The sequence below is a fragment of the Lineus longissimus genome, chromosome 7 (assembly GCF_910592395.1).
Source record: "Lineus longissimus chromosome 7, tnLinLong1.2, whole genome shotgun sequence".
NCBI classification, from domain to species: domain Eukaryota; kingdom Metazoa; phylum Nemertea; class Pilidiophora; order Heteronemertea; family Lineidae; genus Lineus; species Lineus longissimus.
In genome coordinates this window covers 5,863,512-5,885,985 of record NC_088314.1, presented here as the reverse complement: position 1 = coordinate 5,885,985, position 22,474 = coordinate 5,863,512, and the positions used below count along the sequence as shown (strand labels likewise).

The window sequence follows — 22,474 nt, the reverse complement described above, 5'->3', positions numbered from 1 at the left end:
GCAATCGTGTGTGCTGCGCGATTCAACTTATTCAGTGGAAACCTCAGGATATAGGTTTCCAGTAAGGGTATCTCCTACTGCATGCAATTGCGACAACGCACGCGTCAATGCTTTCTTATTTTACGTCCCACTGAAACCAAAACAAAAGGATTCGGTTCTGCGTATTATTATCATTATTATTGCGTTTCGTCCGCCCGCACACCAGGAAGTCACGGCGGCAAAACTGATTGTATACATGCGCGTTTATTTTGTCGAAAGTATCAGTACGAAAACTCATTGGTTTTTTTATTATGGTCAGTATAAAATGTGTCAAAAGCAGACTCTCGGTGGATTATGCCGAAAAGATCTGAATTATATCAATGTCAAGTTTGATGTTTTTAAGAATGAAAAATTGACCTTACTGTGCGGTTGTAGGAGTAGGCCTATCACCAAACACTGCGCGCGCTCGGGCGAAGCTGTCACTGGCCGACATCATGTCATGATCAGACTCCCGAGGCAGTCCATTGCGTCTCCTAATACTAAGATCCCCTTATGGTGAAGGACGAAGCCGGTCCACTGCGTCCGGAATGTAGTCATGATGTGACTTTTAGTGAGAATAGGCGACAATAGATGTAGTCGGATTAGCGGGGTATACGTGTATGGTATACGGATTTGCGCCATCCAGACAATGGAAGTCCATTCAATTCAATGAAAATGTATTGTGTCATGGCATAAAATAATATCATATATTATCCGGGTCACTGCGTGATGAGAGCAAATAATAGCCTGTCAGACAAGCGCGGTCAGATGGGATTTTTCTTCTTCATTTCTACAGAGTGGCAGCCACGGTTATTCGAGGCGCACAGTGGGAAACCACGCACACTGCCTAGGATCTCTGTGCATGCGTTCACCTGGCTTTGCTTCCGAGTAGGCAATCAATAGGTAATAAAACCACGTAGCTGTGAGGCAATCGATGAACACTGCATTCTCTGGATGCACAGTGCAGACACTGGGCTGATCAGTCTTACTGTTTGTCAGCAGCTGAAGACAGAAGGACCACACCCGTATATAACAGGTAAGGTTTCTTGCTCTCTCTCATAACCGAGGTTTCAGGGCAATGTGTTCTCATGATCGACGACAGCTGTCGCACACGATTCCTGGAAGAGTGTTGACCCAAGGATAGATTCTCTTTAATGGAGAAGATCTAAGCTCAGTATAACCTCTCCTGTTCCACTTTCTGAAGACGGTGCGACTCTGCGGCATGCAGACCTTTCTCCTGGTAGATCGAAGGGTATTCTCTCCACTAGAAGTATTGGTGTCGACTTCTACCGCGAGGTCCAAGATGTGACACAGGCGCCTGATGATATTCGAATCGACAGATCAATAGCGATCAAACGAGAGTGACATGGTGCTATTGAAGACATAGTAGGAGGTGCCCTTTTCTAAGTTGTCTCTCTATTCCTTCTTTGGTTAACCACTCGGAAATATTTTTCGCTCCGTACCTCCATGTGAAACATTTAGCGATTGGAGGAGTCGTTTAAAGAGTGTACTGTCCCCGTATCGCACCTGTCTTTGAACATGATTTATCGCTACATTTTCAGAGTCACCTTGGACACAATGGCAGCCTCAGATGACCCGGAGGCCCGATGGTCGGACCGCAGCAAGGATCTCGAATACAGTTACTACCATGCCACGACTGATGTCCCTTTTACTGCGGACACCTTACATGGTCTTCTAGACAAAAAGGCTGCTGAGCTCTCAGACAAAGAAGCTTATGTCTTCCTGCAGGAGGGGGCGCCCAGAAAGGCCATCACGTTCAAGGACATGAAGACGAAGACGGAGCAGCTAGCTGCGGCGTTGGTGGAAAAGATGGATCTCCGTCATGGTGACAGAGTGGGGATACTCTCTCTGAACTGCCTCGAATTCCCTATTATAGAGTTTTCCCTCTCTCGGATTGGGGTAATCCTGGTGAAAATCCACACTGTGCTCAAAAGCGGCGAAGACGTAATGTTCATTTTAAAGAAGACGGACTGTCGTTGTCTCTTTGTCCGGCCTGGTCATGACCAAGCATTTTATAACATCCTTTCGACATTCCTTCCTGAGTTGAGTAGTCATGATCCTGAGGAACCGCTTAATTCTCCTGAGGTACCAGATCTTGAGTTTGTTGTGACGATGTCCGACGATTCGTTCCCCGGCACAATCGCCTGGGATAGTCTGTTTCCGGTGGAATATGACCGCGAAGTTCTCCGCACAAGGCAAAGTAGAGTGGATTTTGATGCTTTTTCGACAATCTTTTTAACCTCAGGAAGTACAGGGTTTCCTAAAGCTGTCTTGGTAACGCAACAACACATAACAAATTTGTGGCTGCACAACTTTCTTCAAGCTGGAATATCACGATCGGATCGTTATCTGTCGGAATGTCCGTTGACACATCCAGTTGGATTTTGCTCCGGGCCGGTTTTACTAGGTCATACATTAATCATCATTCAGAATCGAGCTGGTCAATGCACAGAAAAAACGGCGACATTTATCTGTAAAACAATTGAGGATGAGAAAATCACAAGTGGAGCCTTCTTTCCATATGTACTCCATGATCTTTTGGTGGCCTGTGAATCTGGGAAACATAACTTGGAGACGTTGAAAATAGGTTTCATTGGAGGACAGTGTGTGCCCCGGGTATTTATGACCAAAGGATTGCAGTATATTCCATCCCTACTACAGATCTATGGCAATACAGAATCTGGGCACCTGCTATGTACAAGACGTCACGACGACCTTCATCACAGAATGGATGTGACTGGTCTTCCTCTTCCGCACACGGAGGCGAAGATCGTCGACAGAGACGGCGTCGTTCTCCCCGTGAACCAGCTCGGGGAACTGTACGTTAGGACACCACTAGGGTTCATCTGTTACTGGGGAGACTTGGAGAGGACCATGAAATCCTTGACATCCCAGCGGTGGTTCAAGACGAATGACGTGGCTGTTATGGATGAGAGAGGTTATGTCACAATCTTGGGACGAAACACTGAAGTCATAAATCGTGCCGGTTTCAAGACACATCCTGTGGACATAGAACGACCTCTTTTCGAACATCCAAAAATAAAGCAAGCAGTGGTGGTTGGGGTACCAGACGAATGTTTAGGTGAAGAAATATGCGTGTGCGTGACGCCTAAAGCAGACGCCAGCATCTCGGAGGAGGAATTAAGGACGTTTTGCGAAGACACTTTCCTTGCTCCAGAAAATGCTGTAGATAATTTAGGCAAGACACCTAAATATTATCTTGTTTGGGAGAATTTCCCAGTACGACTTGGGAAGATTGACAGACGGGCAATAAAAGCTGATGCGACCGAAAAGTTAGTTCACAGAAGTGAGCTACTATCAAAATTGCTCAAGGACTAAATGTGCGAAATTTTATTGAAGTTTTGTTGCTTTCAATGTCGCGGCTTTAAATGACTGAAATAAACCTAAAACTAGTTTGCTTGTTATTCCAGAGCGAGATAATGGTATATGTACATTTCAGTCGGGATGAGTAACAGTCGCTTTGCGCTTCATGATGATCGGATACTACCGATACGTTTTGCGTTGAGATATCTAGGCCCATGTTTTCAAATTGCAATTACATAGAACATGTGCATGTAGTTTGTAGACTGTTTTATTCATTAAAACATGTTTTTTTTCACTCACTAATGATGGTCTAACTAGGGAGCCCCATCAACATCGAAAACTTGTCGAATTAGTTTTTTTAGCTATGAGTGGTGTTGGCGTCAAATGAAACTTGTCCGTCCTTGTGAGATGATTGCCATGGTACATGACCAAATCAGTTGTCTTGTATAAGCGATGTAGAACGCAAGTGTAATGTTGTCGTGTACAGCTAAAGGACCCTTTAAAGGCCATGGTCTAAACTGAGGAATTTACACCCGCCGAGAATTCAGGTCACCAGTACAAAGTACCAGGCTGGGAGGAGATACGGAAATCAATATCAGTGGCATGAGGTCAGCCGTTGCTAGGAAGTACTGCATCTTGGATTGCAAACAATATTATAAAGATAATTGAGTGATGCGAGATGGGTCATAGAAATGTTGATGCTACAAGATGTATATTGTGGTCCCTTAAAGCATCCCACAAAGACTTATTGAGGGGGGGGGTGGGGTTAAAAATGCTCCAGCATGATGCATAATGCATGATGCCTGACATGCCTGAGCAGAAATCCACCAACAAGCAGCCTCACAGCAACTTCGGGAACCAGAGTTAGGCCTGGAGGAATTTCCTAGCCCAGTGTATTAAAGAGTTGCAGAACCCCTAGAGCAGCAACCAAATGAAGAGAGGCTGTCTAGGGAAAATATGTATGATATTTAGATGTATATCAGAGAAGATATCATTGTAGATATATCAAAGAAATTTCTCATGTATCTAGATTTGAAAAGTGACATTGTCTTCAATAAATTAAATGATTCTTTTGATGTGATATTCCTGATATTTGTGCTTTCAACCAACACCAACAGATGGTAACAGGAGACATTGGAAGGGTCTAACATTAAAATACACACCTGTCTTCAATAAATTAAATGATTCTTTTGATGTGACATTCCTGATATTTGTGCTTTCAACCAACACCAACAGATGGTAACAGGAGACATTGGAAGGGTCCAACATTAAAATACACACCTGAGATGTATCATTTCTTCCTAGTTTGGAAAAAAACCACCCAGCCTCACATATCAAATGAAGTGATGGACCAGTCTAGCAGTTTTACATCCCTTGGAGCCTTGATGTTTATTCCCCAGGATATTCTTCATCTCCATGGTTCACCTGGTTCCAATCAGTAAAACCGCTAGACTAACGCCGTCTAGGTGCAGAAATTAGCACTAACGGGCACCTGCTCGAAAGGAGGAGAGAAAACACTTGACAACGCCGCTGTTGAAAAATGGTGGACACTGGACAAAAAATTGATTTCATGGATTTAGGCCTATGTTGATTCAATCCAACTACATCTTACAATTTTAGTCTTCACAAAGTTTATTTAATTGAAGTTGAATAACCAAGGCGTCTTAAGAACGCCATAATTATGTCAGGGACGCTGAAATATAAAGCGGCGGCGGCCGTGAACCGCGGACGGCCAAGCACTTTTTACAGCAAAGACAAACCAAATCCAGTTTTCCAGGCCCTAGAACAGGAGATCAAAGTGTACATTGGTTACATGCGCAAGAGATCTACACCTTGGCTGAGAACAGATACCGATGAGGCCTCTTCACGGCCGTGAGTAGCTAACAACAAGTCTTGCGAGTCAGTTATGAGTCCATTTGCTGATGCTCGAGTGACTCTGTCTCTAGGCCTAGGCCAAGCAATTATAGTCTAGGCCTAGGCCTACTCTTCATTACTTCAAGTTCTGAATTGGTTGATATCATTTTAAGGCATAGTTCAATCCATTCCGGGAACCAAGAATAAACAAATAAGTTAAAATAGAGTGGTTGAGGCCCGGTTGAGGCATATTTGAATGACACAATGATGATTGAGCTTTGCAAGATTAAACTCTTGCACTCGCACTGCATCATCATCATACACTTCGTGCCTAAAGCCAGGCCTTTTAAAGGTGTACGATCATTGTTCTGCGTACTACCAGTCTGTTCTTATTGGCTACATATCCTATCTTCGAACTCTTTAGTTTTTTACTACAAACCTTTCCCATGACCAGGTCGGCAACCAAATTATTCCCAACAGGGAGGCCATGATTGGCATGATGATGATGTCTTTCAATTTGATTAAAAATTTTCTGCTGTCTTCATCTCAAAATGGCCTACTGATTGCTCTTACTCTAGTCTGTCATATGTTGTTTCTATATATTTTTTTTGGCCATTTATTTCAGGGCTGACACCCTATTTGAACTGTGGAACAAGTATGAGCCACGTCTACCGGAGTTATACTACCAGGACAAACTGTTGGAAATGGGGGACTTCCTGGTCTCTATCAAGGTATCAATTATTTTGCACTTAACTTCAATACAGGAGGTCTACACCTAAATAAGTTCGAATTCATTTCATGTTTGAGTTATTCTTTGGCTGATGTGCCAGATGATTATTTCATGGACTGAAAGCTGTGTTAAGTTTAAGTTAAATTTATCCAAGCAATCTGGCTATTGTGTTGCTTTAGTTTTATGAGATGATTTCCCTTTACCACTGATTATTAAAGAGCACCTTCTTTCTTATTATCTGAACCATAAGTTTTTATTTCTTTTTCTTTTAGGAATATAACCTAGCTCTCTGGCAATGTTATGGGCGTTACCTGAAACACTTTGGTGATGTTAACGTTGAAGAGATCACTGATGTCGATGATTTCAAGAAGACATTCTTCCCAGATGGTTTTGAGATGCAGAATTCTGGATTCACAGTACGTAATAACCTCTTAAAGTCTCAGAGAAATGACCTGCTTTTACTGTTACATTTGTTTTGCATTGCCTTGTTGTCTAAGTCCTTTGACTACTTTAACCTGTGTTTTTTTTCAGTTCCGTGCTCTGATGGGTAAAGCTATCTGCATGTACCAAGCTATCAAGATGACAGATCCTAAACTCCAGAATAAAGAATCTGTGGACCGATGTATCCAGCTCCTGTCCTTCCTGAGACTGGTCATGCAAGTTGTGCTCCCTCAGGAGAAACTTTGCTGGTTGGTCTACAATGGTACGTTCAAATAAGGCTGAAATTTGTTGGCGTTCATGCAATAATGATAAATGGGCTATTCACCAAGATAGTATTTTCTTTTTGTCGTTCAAATCCACCATGCATTTTTTGTCATTCAAAATTATCCTATCTGGAGTATATTTGTAGACTCACAGTTTGTTTCACAAGATCACTTCTTACCTTGATCTTGGTGTATATTGGAACTGGAAGTTTTTGACTTCGGTTCAGAAATTTTCGATTTGAAATTTTTTGATTTATCGACAGAGTTTCATTCTTGTTTCAGGAACCATCCATATCTACAGTGTCTCCAGGCACCTGATGTCCCTTGGCCATTCTTCAAGGGTAAGTGTACTGTACCACTACTGAAGAGAAGTTGGTTGATATATAAATTACGAGTACCGCACAAATTTGGTGATATGCCATGTTGACCATGGAGGCCAGCCACTGCTGTTTTGGGAGGGGTCCAAATGGCCCCTGACTCATTATTTTCTCATCTCTGAGGTCATTTTCCCTCAAAAGGCGCCAAAGAAATGATGTCATAACTACAGCAAGAATGCTGCAGTTATGCTTCCTGCACAATCTTAGATATTTTATGATGCATAATCTTTCTTAACTCTTTATTGATGTATGGTCAGTAAGTTTTCTTCTATTCTTTTATTTAGGTTGTTGAGTATCTCCTCTGGGCTTCTATGTGCATGGAATCATCTGTCCCCCTCCTTGGAATCAAGTATCTAGTCTGGCGGTCTACCCTTTATACTGCAGTGTGTCAGTGTTACTTTGACTGCAAGGCTGGTCAGCATGCTGAGGTGAGGATATTGAAAAGCTGATAGAATGATGACATAATTTCTCAAATTTGTTGTGGCACTATATTAGACTTGTCTATGTTACCAGTTTTATATCGAATCCTGTGAAGTGAATGATGTCTGCATTAGAGCCATGAAATCTAAGTTTCTGGAATGACATCGGTAAAATCAGAAGGCCCTGAAAATTGCTGCTCTTCTGTTTTCTGACTTTCAATTTATTGATGTGTTCTTGTATGTTTTCAGGCATTTGCCAGGCGAGGTCTAGCAAAAATCAATGAACTTAGTCAATTGGAAAATATCAGCAGTTCACCCCAGAGTGTACTGCGTGAAGTATCATTCCGAACTGCTACAATTAAGGTAGGACGTGGATCTTGACCTACTATTATGGAGCAACCTTGGCCTTGTATTTTGTATCAGAAAAGAAAATACGAGGTGTCTTAGAATCTTCCATATCCAATCAGCTGTACCATTGTAAATCAATTTTTCTGATGCGTAGTTTTAAATATTGATAGGACACAAGTGGGCGAAAAAGACGTGATAATGTTGATGAAATGTATCAATGGCCCATTTTGTTCATGAATCCTGTAAAATTCGGATCTTATTTGAAAATAACTTCAAATTAATATTTGTTTAGTCTTAAGCATCTTATCTGATCAATTCTAGAAGGCTATGACATATTTTTATATTGGGGTATCAATGTTTTCAGATGGCTATCATGGTGTACAAGAGAAGTGTATTTGAAAGCAGACGTAAACCTAAGGGACTGCTAAGACCAAAAACAAGGGCAAATCTGAAGGATGCACAAGGGGTAAGTCAATTTCGATGGTTATTGTATCTGATTATCAAAACTACCACTTGCTGGGTTTGACTTCTTTGTGATTTCTGTTGTTTATAAGTGAATCATAGCTTTCTTTTTAATTAAAGTACCTGGTTGCCCATTGGTCGTCATGTCCAATTAGTGATCTTGCCTTGCACAACAGCTGTCAATTATCCAATCGATGCAGTAAACTAGCCAGACCTAGGATTTCAGACTAAAAGTTTAAAATGTTAAAATTGTGACTAGGACAAGAGGCCCATTATTTGAATGACCGTGTCAAAAAGTCTGGTACTTCTGTTGTACTAGTTGCCTCAAAGCTCTATATACCCTTGATAATGTAACCTCAACAAATGCAGCTCCCATGGCCAAGAACACCAAGTGAGAAACTCCTGGTTGACATGTTTGAAGGTAGTGCAGCCCAATTTCTGGGGATCCTTGAGACTTTGTCGGACAGCAACCGCAGGACAGTGCAGTCGGCACCACCAGCCTCGGATAGCGAAGTTGAAATCCTTGACGTGTATGCTGAGCTCTTCATGGCTGCCCAGGAAATCTTATCTGGGGGTGGCGGCAATACAAGCATCCAGCAAAACACAAAGTCAGAACCATCATTGTTTGAATACTCGGGATTAGCAGGTGTGGTTGATGGACCAAGGACACTCATGGATTATGCTGCAGCAGGTGAGGTGGACTTTGTTTAAGTTGTTAAAATCATTTTGTAAAGATTTCTTGAATGACACTTTATAATCAGAAAAAATTGAGCATCAATCAACTAGGTTATGAGGAAGGAGTATGACCGGTAATCCAACCCAGACTTCAGAAGTCACAGATGAAAAATAATTTTTTAAAATACTTTAAAAAAAGAACAGGTCAATTTCTATACTAATTCTTGTGTTGTACATTCTTGCAGGAGAAGATGCTGTTCCATTGTCTGCTGTTATCAAACTGATCAAGTTTGCATATTGCTTTGAATACTTTGATCTGTTTGATGTCTATGTGGACAATATCCTTGCTTATCTCAAGGTAAGCAGCAGTTGTCGTTTTACTTGTCCTGAATTAATACTGAGATGTTGTGCTCCGATCAGTGAGAAAGTTGGCCAAAGATTTCGTCATAATCTCAGTATGATGTTGTTCTTGCTCTGATCCAAGGTTCAATTAAAAAGTTTGAAAAGGTTATTAATATATTGGACCCACCGATTATTCTGTCAAGAAGATCAAATTGAACACTGTAACCGTTTATTCTTTTAACTCTTACTGTATTATAAACTGTCATGTAGGAGGTGGATGACCCCCGGTTTGGCCCTGATATCAAGATCCTAGAGTTGCTTCTTGCCATGGAGCGGGTCAGCACTAACAGGAGGAGTAGGAAGCAGACCCTGGGGGAAGATGGCAGTGCCTTGCAGGACAAGGAGGCCAAGGATAAAGAGAATAGAGAGAACAAGGAGAAGGAGCAACCTCCAGGTGTGTGCCCAGCTCAAAAATACTCATATTTTACCAAGTATTGTTCAAATTGGATTGAATTCTCTTCAAGGAGTCTTGCATCTTTGAACTATCAAAGGGCAACTGCCATTGGTTATCCCCTTACGATGACACTATATCATCTGTGCGCCTGGTTTATGACCAAGAAATCCTCCCTTTGTAGTAATGTAGTATCTGTTCCACCCTTCATGCATGATTCCTACCTTCGCTATGCACCTCCAACCGTATCACTATTCAGATATTCCTGCCAAGTACCTACAGGTTTCCTATTAACCTTTTGCCCTTCAGTGTGAGACGTACTATAGGTGTTCACAAGTAAAATGTTTAAAATGTTTCAGCAGCCATGAGCAGTATCTCTGATCAAAGAACATTAGCAACACGACAGACCTTTGGTAGGGTTACTAGTAGAACATTGACAGTGTGTGGTGTGTGCATTTCCTTTAGATATTTAGTTGATTTCCTTCTTGCTATCCTGGGTGGCTAGTAAAGTTCCTTCATGTAGCGGGGTTTTTTCTTCATTTCTTAGATACCCTTTACATGAATGAAATTGTTCTGGATTTTTTCAACCTTAATTTTGTATTAGAAAAACCAGATTCAAATAACAACTTAGAGTAATGTTTTTAATATTTTGACTCTTTTTCATTCCTGGCTGTACATAGATAAGATTAGACGACCAAATAGTATCTAATTTGAAACCGTTTAATAATTGCTTGCTATATTATTCCTTTTGCGGTCAAATCTCTTGGTTACTTGCTTATTGACTGGCCAACAGAGATTATGGAGCTTGTGTCTAGTTATGGTTTCATGCATACTTTCATGGTATTGTTAGAATAGTGAACTTACTGGTTGAAAATGTCTTGAATCAGTACAAGCTGAATGAATTAGGTTAAACTGAATTGACTCTCTGACTTCCCAACAGTTGCCTAAGTCACTTAGCAAAATGAAAGACATTAGACACCATGTGAATAATGTTAAATCCATGTACCTATCTGATTCCAGCGACCACCAAGTCTAGCTTATTGAATGATGACCTGATTCAGCTAGCTGAAGTACTTTTGTCAATTTCCAGTGGACCATACTCAGTAAGTTTTATCATGTTAAATAGCCTAGTTGAACAGCAGTTAAACTCAATGGAGTCTTGGGATTCACCCATTTTCTCTGGTGTGTCCAGTGGCAAGTGCAACGCATACAGCAGGCCCTTAATCAATTGCCAATGCTAAAAAGTACTAGCTGCATACCATATCAAACTGGCAATTGACCACTAGATTGTGTGGCTGACGCTCTACACTGCATCACTGTTGGGTGACCTTTATCACTTATTTGGAGAGTATGCAACAGAAGATGAAATTATTGAAATTCGAGTTTTCTTCTTCTTTTGCATTCTTAAAGACTTCTCACTGAAAGCCCACTTGGTCACAAAATATGTGAGTGCCTGAATTCTAACTTGAGAATTTCTTTACCGCATTGCATGCATCAGTGCCTTGTAGGATGTGACATCATGTATCTGTTTTGATTGTCGATATCAACTTATCCGATATGGTAAGAATTTGACTGACTTTTTTGTTTCAGATGGCAGAGATGGACATGGATTCTGTGATGGATGCTGTTGTGTTCTTATGGAACAAAGCAAAGGCTGTCTTGCAGAAGTATCAAACTGGTTCTATTGACAATGCCAGATACCTGCAGAAGATGGAGAATCCAAGCAAGGTCAGGTTCAACATTTGGCAAAAATGGAAATAGTTTTTTGTCCAAGTTTTTGAGAAGGATTCAGTGCTTTCTTGCAATAAGGTTCAATTTTATCACCCATGTTCTGTCTCCTGACTTGTTCTAAGATCTGCACATTATCAGAGTTGTGTCTATCTTGTATAGAATTTCTTGTTCTTGAATATTGGAAGACTGAAGCCGAAATTTATATTTTTCAGTGGGTGTACATCCTTCACATTGTCCATCAAGTTATGGGTTGGTGTAACTTCAGCACAGTCGATCCAGCTCTGAGTGCTGAGGTTGCGATCAGGTTGGCTCTGGTCTTGGAGAGCAGTGCAACCATTGATGAAAGTGAGTAAAACTACTTGAAAGGTGACTGAATTGAAGTCCACGTCGAATTGTTTCATTTTCTTTGCGTAAATAGGACGGTTTCTATCAGGCTCCTATGACCTATAAGTCTAGTATAGTGTTATTTATTGAGAATTTATTTAGGCCAGTAACCTTACCGCTGTATTTAATCTAATAAACCAGTGTGACAAAATTGGTTATAATTTGGTACCTTGTCTTTTTTTCTTACAATTTATGATGTTTACATTATTCTTTTCTTGATACATCCTGCAATTATAACATTAAAGAAATGCTTCCATGCTCTATCCCTATGCTATATCCCAATATAGTTATTTAATGCCCGACCCTGTTTTCATGTAGAAAATGACATGTTTTTAGGTAAAAATCGAAAAGTGAAAATAGTGACCAAAAGTGAAACACCATCGGCGAAAGGTAAACATCACCACACGCATTTGCACCAACCATGCATGAGCTTGTCAACCCTCAACAATTCCTTTTGATTTCAGCCGGAGTAGTTTTTAAAAAATTCTGTTTGTCATTTGTTTACCAAAGCCAACATTTTCAATTGGCGTGTTTTCTTAGTCTGCATGCCAAGTCTCAGTAATGTCCACTCCAGTGTTCATGAACTGGGAGCACAATCCCTACCCAAACCCCATCAGGATAGATCTAAACATTTTTTGTGTGTCATTTTGTATTCAGAGGTTTTTTGTTGTTTTGTTACTTGATATATCATGTGGAACCTATAACGTACACCTATAAATTTTTTCGGGAAATGGAGTATAACTGAAATTGGTGCTGGTGTTTGCTCTTGTTATCAGGAATGGGTCAGACTTTTTGTTGTGAAGCATATCTGTTCCCAGTGTAACATTAAATAACAATTTCCAATCCTCCCCACAAAATGACCTGCTGTGTGTCGAGTTGAACACAAGGTCATGTAACATCAATGTAACTAGTATGTCCCTTGAATATTGAGATAAAAAGCTTGTCAATCACACAAAATCTAACGTAGATATAGAGATAGATCTGCTTGAGCTCAAAATTAAAAAAAAAACATTATTCCACTCTTCAGTTAGTCTGTACACACCTGCAATGGCCTTCTAGCTTAAGAATCACCTGCAATCACAAATGTTTCACTGAAACAAATAGAAAGCACTTTACACATGCAGAACTTTGGGAGAACAAGAGTGTTATATTGTTTTTAATTTTAAAACTGAGCAGTATGTGTAATGCTCGTCACTTGATAAAGTACCTTTAGTACTACCTAATAAAGTACCTTAAATTCAGTGGGGGAAGATGGAGATAGTCTGAGGTACAGCCGACTCCTAGCTTTGGGTATCTGTCATCAGGGTTTCCTTTAGCCTCATGTTGCTGCCTAAACTGCTGGTTGAATTTCCTCCTATAACAAGCTTAGACCATCTAATCAATCATCTTGAACGAAGAAAGATATTGATTGTGACGTGTCTGCTTTCACGACTATTGTTTATCTTTCTTTTCTGTTTAACAGGCGACAAAGGTAAGGACACCAAGGACACCGACAGTGTCACAAGTCGTGAAATGCCTCCCCCAAGTCAGCCAAGCCGCGCCCCCTCCTTTACTGTCTCCATTTTGAAGCAAGGTCCCAAGGAACAGCTGCTACAGGCCAGGGAGATTCTGGAACTTGGGCTGAAGAATGTTTCTCAGGCGAGGCAGGCTGTGGCATTGACTGATGGCAAGTCTATTGCTGATATAGGCTGGGTGAAAGTAAGTGCTTTTCGTAGTCAGCAAGATCAATTGGTTGCTTATAATTTATACACAGTTGTCGGCATTTTTCTCCCTGTCTGTCTCATTGTAAGTTTTCATTAATTTGCAGTCGATACCAGCTCGTGAACTATCAGGTTTATTGTAACAGCAATTTAATTAAAATTTAGTATTCAAATTGCCTGATGTTGTTCTTCAGGAATTGAACGAGGATCTCTTCAAACCAGAAGAAGAAGGGAAGACATCAACTCTTGCTGAGGAGTCGGGTGATGCAGACATGATGAAGAGTGGAGATGCCACTGCTGTGTGGAATATGGTCCGTGATCTGCATCTGGAACTGGAGTACATGTATCACAGGGTCTGCCTCAAGTTAGCTGCGATGTCTCGAGATCCCTCCAAGAAGGCAAGAAAGTCTGTATCAACAGCATCCCGCCTAAGTGAGGTAATTGTGAGACAATGAAATCAGGGCGTCAGGCTGAAAGATGAAAGATCTTGAAATAAACGTCCAAACATATATTAAACTGGTGGCTAGCTTTTATTAGCTGTATTGCTTTTAGTGGCTGATAGAAACTTTGTTGTAAAAATATCTCGCAGATCCCTACTGGAAAAAGTGGTGTGAATTGGGACTTGGTTCAGTAGAGAGATAAATGTATGGGTAAAGTCTTTGTTCCTGTGGAAATGTAATGGATGAGACCTTGAAACATCTCTTTTCATGCAGGTGGCAGCAGACCAAATCAAGATTGAGTCTGATGAAGAACTCTCTACCCGCTGCAACAAGAATCTGATATCCAAGTGTCTGCTCAACATGCAGAAGGCATTGCTCTCCAGTAATGATGGCTTACCAAGTGTGGAACAAAAACAGCTCATGCAGGAAGCATTGACAATGTTGTCCAAGTCACAAAACGAGGAGAAACGACTCTTCATTGAAAACACAAGTGAAATGTCACAGCGTGCTTCCAATGGGCCAGTCCCGCCTCCACCAATCTTGCTGTGCAGGACTGACACCTCCATGGTCTTTCGACCGGCACCATTCAACCCCAAGTCCGATAAGATTGCCTGGTATCGCATATTCTGTCGTGCAGCTCGTGGAAGTAATGTGAAGGTCAGGCTCAATGATTATTACTTGCCTGGAACTGGTCAAGAGGTAAGGATAAATTTTTGTTGTACTTTTTTGTACTTAGCTGGCCGCTAACCAACCAGTTGCATTGGAAATCGTAACCAACAGCTCTCGAACTTCAACCTTACGTTCACGAGGCGGACACCTTAACGGCATCAATGGGCCATATTCGGTACTCTGATTTCAGCTCCTAATTTCCTCTTGATGCAAATGGTAGGTTGGGAGGGTAAGAGTCCAAGCTGGTTTCAATGTATTTTAATTAATATTGAAGTAGCATTAATCTTAGAGAACCCTTGCACCTCTGGCCTGCCTCTTTTTAGCACTGACTGACTGACAGTTACTTTGGTCATTCTTTTCCAGGTACCCTCTTTCCGTTGTGAGCTTCGTGTCAGTGGCCTCATCCCAAGCGAGAGATATGTTTTTGCTGTCGCAGCCTACACAGCAGAAGGCAAGCTTATTGGCGATGGTATAGGAGAGACCAGCAAGCCAATCCTGGCTGCTCACCCGATCCCAGTCCTCATGACATGGGCTTATCTCAGCCAAGTGGCCTACCAAGTTGGATGCTACGACATAGCTCTTGAGGCCTGCAGTGTCCTGTGGAGTCACTTTGTTGCCACGCCTCCGCCACCATCTGGTGTCACTTACACTGAGAAAAACAAAAAGGATTTCGTTCTCTCCTTGCATAGGTATGAAAGGCCCTGTTAAAAATATCAATGAACTAGCACTGACGGCAGGAAGCAGTAATGACTAGTCTTTGTTAGTCACTTAATGACTAGACTTTCTTAGTCACTGTGCATTAGATCTTTATAAAAATCTTATGTTCCAATTGCGTTTGGATTTCTGCTCTTCCTCGAATTATGTTTAAGATGGCACAAACCTTCGTAAAGGTTTTAGTTTTGTTATGATTTTATTGTCTCTAAGAGCATAATTACGTTTCAATGAACTAGTAACTATGCAGTTAATTATTGATACAATATGCATTCACCTGCAATTATGTCATTCTGTTCTTGCTGACCTCTTCTGCTTGACCAGATAAAAAGCGTCTGTCGGGCTCTGAGTCAGACCCTCTTTTGTCTTATCCACGAGGTTAGTCAAATTTATTATTCTGATCATTTGCAGATTAAACAAGAAGGTTGTAAGTCTTGCGTCCCCAGTTTTGCTGCGACAATTCCTGACTAGCATCTTCCTCAACGTTGATATCCATGTCAAGGAGGGCGCCTTGTTCTGTGATACCCTTTGCGACCATGGCCCTCTCTATAACGGGCAGGTAAGAATATTGTCTATTTTCAGCAATTTCTTTCTTTACTTCCTTTACCCACGTAAGCATTTGTTGTGTGCTGAATTGATCGGCTCAAACTGCCTAGTGACCCTGTCTTCTTGCCTGGACAGAGGAGTGGATCACAAACTACTGTCCTTCAATTGTGTTCTACTCACTATTTCTCGAGTGCCTATATAGAGAACAATGGCTGGGGATAGCTTTCCCACATTTCTCCTCTCAGGATATGCAGTGACACCTGCTTCTTCTTTCAACAGGTATACCGCCTCCTTGAGTGTGAGCGCATGCTTGTGGCGATTGAACTTGGAGGGTGGCTGAATGAAGCTAACCTTGCCCTTCAAGCGGTGGTTCAGTGCTACGGTCTCCTTGCTCCCATGATTCACTTCAAGATTCCATCTCCATCTGCTATTCAGGTCAGTAAATTCTCCTATGTCTTCGTGCAGCTGCATGAGATTTTTCATTTACCTAAGATTTCCATTTATTTCCCTGAAGACCAAACTCCTCTACTGTGTTCACTCATTTGAGTGTTCTTACTTTTGAGGTCCCCCTTTATTGGCCTAGTGCCTTCAGGGAAGAGATGTTAGGTCAGATGAATCAACCACTGTACGGGCCCCTAACTGTGCATACCAGTCACTTGAAGACTACCAATTCGACCCTCAGGCTCCTACCTATACAATGAAGATGGATTGAAAAACATAAACAATAGCATTTCAACTGCATGGGCAGATCCACGAGTCAGAGGTTTCGACATGATGTCAAATGTCTTACTGTTCCCTCAGGTTCTGGAGAGATGCCATGTGGTTCTTCAGGAGATTCCAGTCGCATTGAGGCAGAGGAGACAATCCAACATTTCAGAGAGCATCCACCACATGACTGCTTGCTTGACTTTCCATATGGCCAAGGTAGGGTGTTCATCAGATTCATCAGATGATCGGTTTATGTCTCATTCGAAGGACAAAGCAATGTAGGGGTCGATGTCTTGCCAAAGGACACTGATGAAGCAGGGGTGAGCCTTCTGCGAGTCGAACCCACAACCTGATTATGAGCCCAGTGCTCTGCTATGCCACTGGTCTCATCATGTTCAAAAAAAAAAGTTTCAAGAAAAGAGAATGTGATTTTACCTATCATGAGCCGTTTAGATATAGCGCTGTTTAGTTCAGTAGTATCCTTGCGTATGATTCAGGTTCTGCGAACGTGGGGACAGAAAGCTGTTGCACACAACCTGAACGAAACCGGTCGAAAACTTCTAGCAATTGACACCAGTGATCCCAAGGCTGATGGAAAGGACAGCAAGGACAAGCTGAATGCAAGTGCCACTGATTTCTCCTCCTTGGACCAAGTGACTGACTCTGGCGCCCTGACATTGGCTGCTCTGAAGAAACGAAGGACCAAGGCAAAGGTCCTTGGGTCCAAGGAGGAACCTGATGGGCCAGTGAACGAAGAACTGAAAGCCCTGGAGGCACATATGTTGAGATTGTCCAAGCAAGGTAGGGATATCTGAGCAGTTGGTCTTTGTTTTCTCTTTGTGATTTTTACGAGTCAAATTATCACTCATCTATTCCCAAATACAGGCTACTTACGTTCCATACCATGTCATCAGTTATCATGTGAATGTGTAAAGATTTGTTTGGAAGGAGCTGTCACATTCATTTTAGGTTCATGGAGTCCTGATAGTACATTTGTACCTTCTTGATTGTTTAGTCACCAATATCTCACCTCTTTTTAAGTGATGGGTTTTTTGCAGTTCTGAAATGTTTGCCACTTTGTATCACTCAATTGTTGCATTGCTTGCTGTCCTGTTGTGACAACATCCTATCTCTGTTTGTACAGAAAATAAGTTTCACCGTAAGTTTGTACACAAATTTACTGACACCTCTTACATCACATTAGGAAAAAATCCCAATATTTGCAACCCTCCATTCTACTGTACATAGGACACAGTCCGCTGTCTTCAGGTTTCTCTGTGAAGGGATACACCTATATATCCTTTTTTGTAAATAAATCAATTTCTCTGCATGTTTCATTACTATTTTCTTCCAATATTCACCACAATATTACTTCTATTTCTGAAAATCCTCCCTTTTTAGTCAACAAGCGCATAGTGACACAAAATTATCTATCTCACTGCTTGTATTTTGTTTTGTTTTGTTAGTCATGAATTCTGAAACAGAAGGTAAACTGCATGGGATGTTGTGCATGGTCTCCTAAACCAATTGTTCATTGTAGTATAGAACTCATGTTGTTGTGACAACATCTGCATGTAGACCTGATCCAAACCCTAATGATGATGACCAGGGCTGAATGTGATGGATACTTGATCGGTTGGTGCTAAATGCTTGACCATTAAAAGTAGTTCTGACTCCCTTCGAGGGGATAACTTCGGGACGTAATAAAAGATGTCCTTGTTGTATTCATGCCTTGTCACCTTATCACATCTCACCGTTCACCATCATGAGCATTTGGAACCAGTTGACTTCTAAAATCATCAACACTAGCTGTCTTTTGTATGAGTTTCTCCTTTCTCCAATTGTATTCATCAGAAATTCACCTGAATTTTGGGAAATTTGATTAAATTTTTTTTTTAAATTTAAGCGATCAGCGCATATCATTTACATTTTCAAAGTGCAACCGCTCAAAAAGCTCCTGCACTATAAAATATTCCTGCACTTTGGCCAATGCTATAAAATAGTGCTTCTTCCAGTGTGTTTCATTCTGCTTGCCATTTCTATGATGATCTCCTTGAAGTTGCGTTCATGCACTGCTAGACTCATCCATCCATCTATCCATCCATTCATTCTTTTCTATTGTGTTCTGTGTTTCCCTGCATTCATGTCATTCAAAAAACTCATTTTGTGTTGTTCTTTTTGTCTTCATTTATTAAGTAAGAACACAGTGGTACATGTACTTACACTACATGTGTATACGGTAGTTGGATTGTTAGTTTTGTTGGCAAAATTGAAATAAAACTCAGCCTATAAACTTGAAGTATTCCAGAGCAGCATACCTACATTTAGAACAAACTATAATGTCCATTTAACATAAAAGTGTCCCAAAGCCTCAAACTATGTAATTTCCAACGGTCTTTTGCTAAATCTAATCAAATAATATGTCTAAAGATTGTCCGTTGTGTCCATCAAATCTGAACGATCTTATCAGGGTAACACACATGCACATTAAAAACATGTCAAAAAATCATTAAAAGGTCTGTTAATATGGACCTCTGGTGTAGTCTCTGGATGTTGATGTTTCAGTTCTAAATTGATAAGATTCAAGAAATATCTTTTAATTTAGCTTGGTTATCATTGTCAATTCAGGTTTGAATACATTACATGGCTATCAAAATGGTCATTTGAAGGCGATCATAAACTGACTTTTTTGTGCAAGAGAAATAGCATGTTAAGTTTGTTAAGTTTGTTGCAATGCTAATTGGTTTCATCTGCTTCAGGCCAGGGAGAACATGAATTGACAGGAAATGAGGATCCAAACATCTTGCATGCCTACATTGCCTATCTACCAAGCAGGGTGGCTTATAGAGAAGGTATGAATCTTATCTGTCGTAGAGAAAAATGTTTCAACTTGTATTGTCTTGATGCAGAAAGCAGTCAAGCCATGTGCATTAGATCAAATATCGCAGGGCAGCGCTTGTAATTGTAGGTCTCAGCAACAAAAATTCAGCCTGGTTCACAATTGGTCCATTAATAAAGGATTTTTTTCTTGCAGTGGTGAAGTTCAAGCGTAGGACCAGATACCTGGAGTTCTTTGTGCAGGTTGTGCAGAAGGCACTTGCAGAGGGTATCGCTGAGCAGGCCATGGAATGGTGTGAAGATACGGCCCAGTGGATCAACAAGTAAGTTGGTGAAGTATTATACAACAGTGATCTCTGGAGGAGTTCACTGCAGTCGTGTACATTCTAACTTGGCTTGATGGCGTTGGTTATTATCAGAATGAAAGTGTTTTTCATATCGTACTGGCCAAAGGTACTTGGGTGCATGAACTCAGGAATGTACAAGTTTCTCCAGTGCTCAAAGTTTTTCCAACTTTACACTTTACTTGATCTATCCGGTGACTTCGACTTAGTATGATTAGAAGTAATCCAAATCAGCAAAGTAAAAGCATTTGGGATGGTTCTTATGAGTCGTATGACATTTTCATTTGGGGTATTTCAGGCGTAATGAGCAGATCATCGGTAACAAGGCAATTGTTGTGAAGCAGCCAGGAGCTCTGACTGTGGCTGGTGATGACCCAAAGAAGTTTGCTGCTGCCATGGTGGAATACAGCAAGGAAAAGGTAAGTTTTGTTTGGGGTTTTTTTTGTGGGGGGGGGAATTTCTGACTGAAGTTTGTTACTTGGCATGATATTTAGGTAAGAGTCAGAATCATGAAAACTGTTGTCAAGACTACTTCATAAAAAAGGAAGTTACCTTATGTTTAAGACTGTTTTAAATTGAATAGTAGTTTAGTTTACATTCAATGTTCTCTTTTGATTGCAGTCTCGCCAAGACCAAACTCCGAGGTTCAAGGCACTAGCTCCGACAGGGAAGCCTAAACCAAGAAAACCTGGGAAAGGCATGCAGACTAAGGTAAGAAAGACATACCAGACGACATTCACGCCAGGCATTCTCTTCATAACTAAGATGTGGGTGGGAAAATATTTGAAGAAAACTTGGTTATGTTTATCGAGAGTTTGGAAGCCATTGTAAAATTATGTTTTTTAAAGTCGACTGTTGTAGTAGCAATGTGTTTCTAATTAGAAAGATACTCCATTTTTACTGTGCTTAGTACTAGTAGGCATAAGCTATCTTTCTATTGCTGATTGTTCACCTTGGTAGGTTTCTCTCTGTGGATCTGCTATCTCTATATCCTTTCCTTTGTAATTAGAAAAAGAAAAAGACCAGAAAGTATACCAGTCGCAATGAGGTGGGTCACTACCATGAGCACATTTTGTTACGTTAAATTTTGATCACTTAAGGCCAAAGAAATCAGATATTATGGTTCTCGTCTGCCACTTTCAGGAAGGGGATGAGGGTTTTCCTTCAGCTTTTGTCTTTCATCATTGTGCTGGTGAAAAACACAACTTAAGGTGAAACTGTTTTGGTGCGGGCTTAAAATTAGGTGAGGGTGGTGATGAGAACCATGACATCATATTTTTTTTGCCTAATCATGATATTTGTTTACTGTGCAAGTTTAAAAAATTCACTGCTTTGTTCTTTTACATGTATTGGAATGTTCAATTATTTTGAGAAGGGTCAGCTAAAGTTGTAAAGTTATTCAAATTCAGTTGTCACATAGTGGGGTCAGGATTGCAGAAAGTGTCAAATTAATTGCATATCAGCATATGGGAACAGGCCGAGAAACTGTGAAAAAAGAAATAAAATTAGAAAATCTGGTTCTGTGTCGTATTTTTGACTGCTTTTCAGTTTGTGTTGTGGATTTTGCTGTGCCACGTATTCATTGCTATTTTGAAATTCCTCTGTTCGGCACCAAGCAGTTAAACAGTTCTTAAAATTGTTGCTGTTTAAGTTTGCCTGGTTAGGTGACCTATGTTTCTCTGTGCTGTAGTGTAACCTTCCTTATTTCTTGTTAGTTCTGGAAGGGTAGGCTTAATCAAGGCTCTGAACCAGTCAACTCGACTCTAGAAGAGGCACTCAATAGGGTAAAGTATGCTCCTTGAGCATTGCATGCAAATGATGCTAAATGTTCACTACCATGGCTCCTAGTTGGTACAGTAGTTGTCCCTGCTGGTGTCTCGTTATGTCACATCTACTAAGAATTTGACCTATGCTAACTGTTAGCCGCCCATGGCTGTTCTTAATTGGACTTCATAGACTGTCTCATTTCTATTGGCAATGACTGTACTTTTTGACTTGATCTAGATGAGATGATGTGAGAGAATCCATACAAAATTCAAGCTTTTGGGAAAATACCCCAACTAGGAGCCTGGCTACACTTCCAGTTCCACATTGGCTGCCATTTGACAGCTTGAATCAAGCATGCTGCTGCATTGTTCTGCCTTTTCGCCTACAGCTTCTGGTTAAGGTTTATTCCATCAGTGTTTTCTTTCTCATTTGCTTAGAACCTCGCCATGACACAATGTTCGATGCATGACCATGATGCATCACATGGTATTATGTCATTGTTGCGAACACTGCAGAAACCCGTAGCAAACCAAATGATGTTATGGCCATCCCAAAGTGATAACCTGTTTAATGTCACTATTTGTCAATAAGTTCAGTGTGAGCAAATACAGGGAAAACACTGAAGGAAACAAATAATTGCATGGTCTTCTAGGTCACTCTCCCTTTCAGCACATTCAGGGATCGGGAACACTTTACTAATTCCATAGTTCATCTTTCAGGGCATACACTATAGTTTCTTCCATCACCTATAGGCGGGTGATCCATACCACAAGGCTCCCGTTGCATTCCTATCACATTCCCAATATCTTGCTGACAAAAATTCGGCAGTGTTAGATATGATATAGTGAGCCATTGGGTCACCCGCCCCTTTCATTCACCATTCTGAAATACTGGCATGGGTCATGATAATA

General features: G+C 40.9%; 2 protein-coding genes across 9 annotated transcripts in view; both read left to right on the top strand.

Moving 5' to 3' along the window:
- The first annotated feature begins 916 nt into the window (after positions 1-916).
- Positions 917-3,737, top strand: LOC135491360 (medium-chain acyl-CoA ligase ACSF2, mitochondrial-like). The gene is made up of 2 exons (XM_064777168.1): positions 917-1,054; positions 1,581-3,737. The coding sequence occupies exon 2, from the start codon at positions 1,597-1,599 to the stop codon at positions 3,376-3,378; it is 1,782 nt and encodes a 593-aa protein (XP_064633238.1). The 5' UTR covers positions 917-1,054; positions 1,581-1,596; the 3' UTR covers positions 3,379-3,737.
- A 1,169-nt stretch (positions 3,738-4,906) lies between these two features.
- Positions 4,907-22,474, top strand: part of LOC135491745 (cilia- and flagella-associated protein 54-like) — a 32,550-nt gene continuing 14,982 nt past the window's right edge. For 2 of the 8 annotated variants that reach the window (XM_064777861.1, XM_064777855.1), the window contains exons 1-30: positions 4,907-5,235; positions 5,843-5,948; positions 6,220-6,363; positions 6,479-6,650; positions 6,934-6,992; positions 7,313-7,456; positions 7,697-7,810; positions 8,160-8,261; positions 8,627-8,948; positions 9,178-9,290; positions 9,545-9,728; positions 10,085-10,171; positions 10,746-10,828; positions 11,316-11,453; positions 11,669-11,801; positions 12,177-12,230; positions 13,303-13,538; positions 13,735-13,977; positions 14,254-14,679; positions 15,013-15,338; positions 15,772-15,919; positions 16,186-16,341; positions 16,708-16,830; positions 17,112-17,415; positions 17,759-17,773; positions 19,374-19,466; positions 19,649-19,775; positions 20,095-20,215; positions 20,418-20,507; positions 21,512-21,580. In XM_064777861.1, the coding sequence (XP_064633931.1) occupies positions 5,045-5,235; positions 5,843-5,948; positions 6,220-6,363; positions 6,479-6,650; positions 6,934-6,992; positions 7,313-7,456; positions 7,697-7,810; positions 8,160-8,261; positions 8,627-8,948; positions 9,178-9,290; positions 9,545-9,728; positions 10,085-10,171; positions 10,746-10,828; positions 11,316-11,453; positions 11,669-11,801; positions 12,177-12,230; positions 13,303-13,538; positions 13,735-13,977; positions 14,254-14,679; positions 15,013-15,338; positions 15,772-15,919; positions 16,186-16,341; positions 16,708-16,830; positions 17,112-17,415; positions 17,759-17,773; positions 19,374-19,466; positions 19,649-19,775; positions 20,095-20,215; positions 20,418-20,507; positions 21,512-21,580 (4,623 nt within the window). In that variant the 5' untranslated portion in view covers positions 4,907-5,044. The remainder of the gene's footprint in view (positions 5,236-5,842; positions 5,949-6,219; positions 6,364-6,478; positions 6,651-6,933; positions 6,993-7,312; positions 7,457-7,696; positions 7,811-8,159; positions 8,262-8,626; positions 8,949-9,177; positions 9,291-9,544; positions 9,729-10,084; positions 10,172-10,745; positions 10,829-11,315; positions 11,454-11,668; positions 11,802-12,176; positions 12,231-13,302; positions 13,539-13,734; positions 13,978-14,253; positions 14,680-15,012; positions 15,339-15,771; positions 15,920-16,185; positions 16,342-16,707; positions 16,831-17,111; positions 17,416-17,758; positions 17,774-19,373; positions 19,467-19,648; positions 19,776-20,094; positions 20,216-20,417; positions 20,508-21,511; positions 21,581-22,474) is intronic. The other 6 variants (XM_064777860.1, XM_064777857.1, XM_064777859.1 and 3 more) reach the window with 6 other exon arrangements.